Source organism: Aplysia californica, unplaced genomic scaffold (genome assembly GCF_000002075.1).
Source record: "Aplysia californica isolate F4 #8 unplaced genomic scaffold, AplCal3.0 scaffold00061, whole genome shotgun sequence".
Classification (NCBI taxonomy): Eukaryota; Metazoa; Mollusca; class Gastropoda; order Aplysiida; family Aplysiidae; genus Aplysia; species Aplysia californica.
In genome coordinates this window covers 1,477,472-1,479,270 of record NW_004797331.1, presented here as the reverse complement: position 1 = coordinate 1,479,270, position 1,799 = coordinate 1,477,472, and the positions used below count along the sequence as shown (strand labels likewise).

The 1,799-nt window shown below is 46.1% G+C and overlaps 1 protein-coding gene across 2 annotated transcripts in view; it reads right to left on the bottom strand.

The window, feature by feature from the left end:
• Positions 1–1,784, bottom strand: part of LOC101845675 (inosine-5'-monophosphate dehydrogenase 1b) — a 56,974-nt gene extending 55,190 nt beyond the window's left edge. For both annotated transcript variants that reach the window (XM_035968464.1, XM_005093290.3), the window contains exon 1: positions 376–1,784. In XM_035968464.1, coding sequence (XP_035824357.1) covers positions 376–494 — 119 coding nt within the window. In that variant the 5' untranslated portion in view covers positions 495–1,784. The remainder of the gene's footprint in view (positions 1–375) is intronic.
• Between the last annotated feature and the right edge of the window lie 15 nt (positions 1,785–1,799).

Here is a 1,799-nt window from a genome sequence, read left to right as displayed (position 1 = left end):
CCCCCCTCCCGTTCCCATCGAAAATCGTCGGTGTGGGTAGTAGTAGGTACGGTAAGTTTAGTAAGCAAGTCTTAGTGTGTGGGTTTAACTCCTTTCAACACTGTAAGGTTATTTAAGAGTCAGGATTTCGGAATTTGACATCCATCTCCAAAAAGACCGAACCAAATGGGTTGTGAGCCTTTAAAACTCTAAAATGCAATCCACTGTTAGACATGTAATAATAAACGTTCGTCCATCAATCTCTGCCGATGACCAAAGCCATCCTCAGACGACAGCACAATAGAAGAATTAAAGGTTAAGATGATTTCTGCTATGGGTAATGAGACCAATTCTGGCAGAGACATTTACTACATGTATCTATATGGAGAACAGTACCTCAAGTGTTCGTTGTTGAAGTTCCCCGCGTGGTGGCGCCCGGTCACGTTTCGTCTGCTCACGCTGGTGTCGGTCGGGCCGCTCATCCCCGGCTCCATCTCCTGAACTCGTGACGCCATCAACCGACGTCACACATACACGCACACACACACACACACTGTCTCTCTCCTCGCCCCGACTCTGCTGACCCGATTAAAACCTCCAACAGTCAAATGATTTTGTTTACACACGTCTTCCTTCGAAAATCACACCTTATTGCAGAGGTGACACTGTGACGTAAGCGTGTTTGGTAGGAACCCTTTTGCTTTTCAGCTTCCTGCCAAAATCACATTATAATACTACACCGGCGAAAAACTGTTTCATGTGTTTTTGCAGGGAGGTTTCTGGAAATGTTGTTCAAAGGCAGAGAGTTCGAAACCCCAAGGAACAGGATCCGACGTTCCGTCTTTCCAAATGATACTGACAACACTGCGCAGATGAACCCTTCCCTCTCCACCGTGGTGAGAATTGAGTACGGCACCAGAATCGGTAAAAAGATTCACTTCTGTGCAAGATTGGTGTCCTTCAAGAATTCCGGTCTAAGGCTCTATTCGTCGACAAGCATGATTTTGTGCTGTCAAAGTTGTTTATCCGCCAGAATATAATACATGCATTTAAAAGTTTTCTTCTTTCAAGGTCACTACTTGTTGAGAATCGGTAACGATGCTTGCCAAGAGCTTTCAAATCAGGGTCTTGAGGAGCAACAGAAACTGCGAGATAGATGTTTTGAAATAGAATGCTTAATTGTTTTTTTCCTGCTCTTGCCACGTCCCCAAAAGAAACAGAGAACAATATTCACAATATTCTTTAATCAACAGTACACACAGCTCTGGGGTCACAATAATCTTTACACCGATGAGTACTGAATTTCACCCAGTGGCAAATTAAATACAAAATTGTAAGGGGCTAATGTTTACTGGCCAATGTAGGTAAAAACCACTTCGTATGATGGACCTACGTAAACGTCTGATTCGCGAGCCAAAATGTTTTTAGTTTATTACTCACGATGTTGTTGCTGCCCTCGGAATCACTGGTTCTGGGAGCAAAAATGCCTATGCTCTCTCTCTACGCCAAAGTCTTGCCTTCTATACTGGCAGGATGGAAGACGAAGTCGTGTATAAATAGCCAGAGAAGAACACACACAGATGGTTTGTATGCCAGTGCCAGCGGGTGACCACAGTTCCACAGACAGCGACCTTGCCGTCCGCTGGGGGGAGACAACCGTTTCACCTGTTTGTTTGTCACTCACACCCCAGCCGCGCAGTCGATGGTCACGATGTGTGAGGGTGTGAGAGGCGGGGGAATGTATGAGGGTGTGAAAGAGGGGAGGGTGTGTGTGAGGGTGTGAGAGGTGGGGGGGTATGACGGTGTGAAAGAGGGGAGGG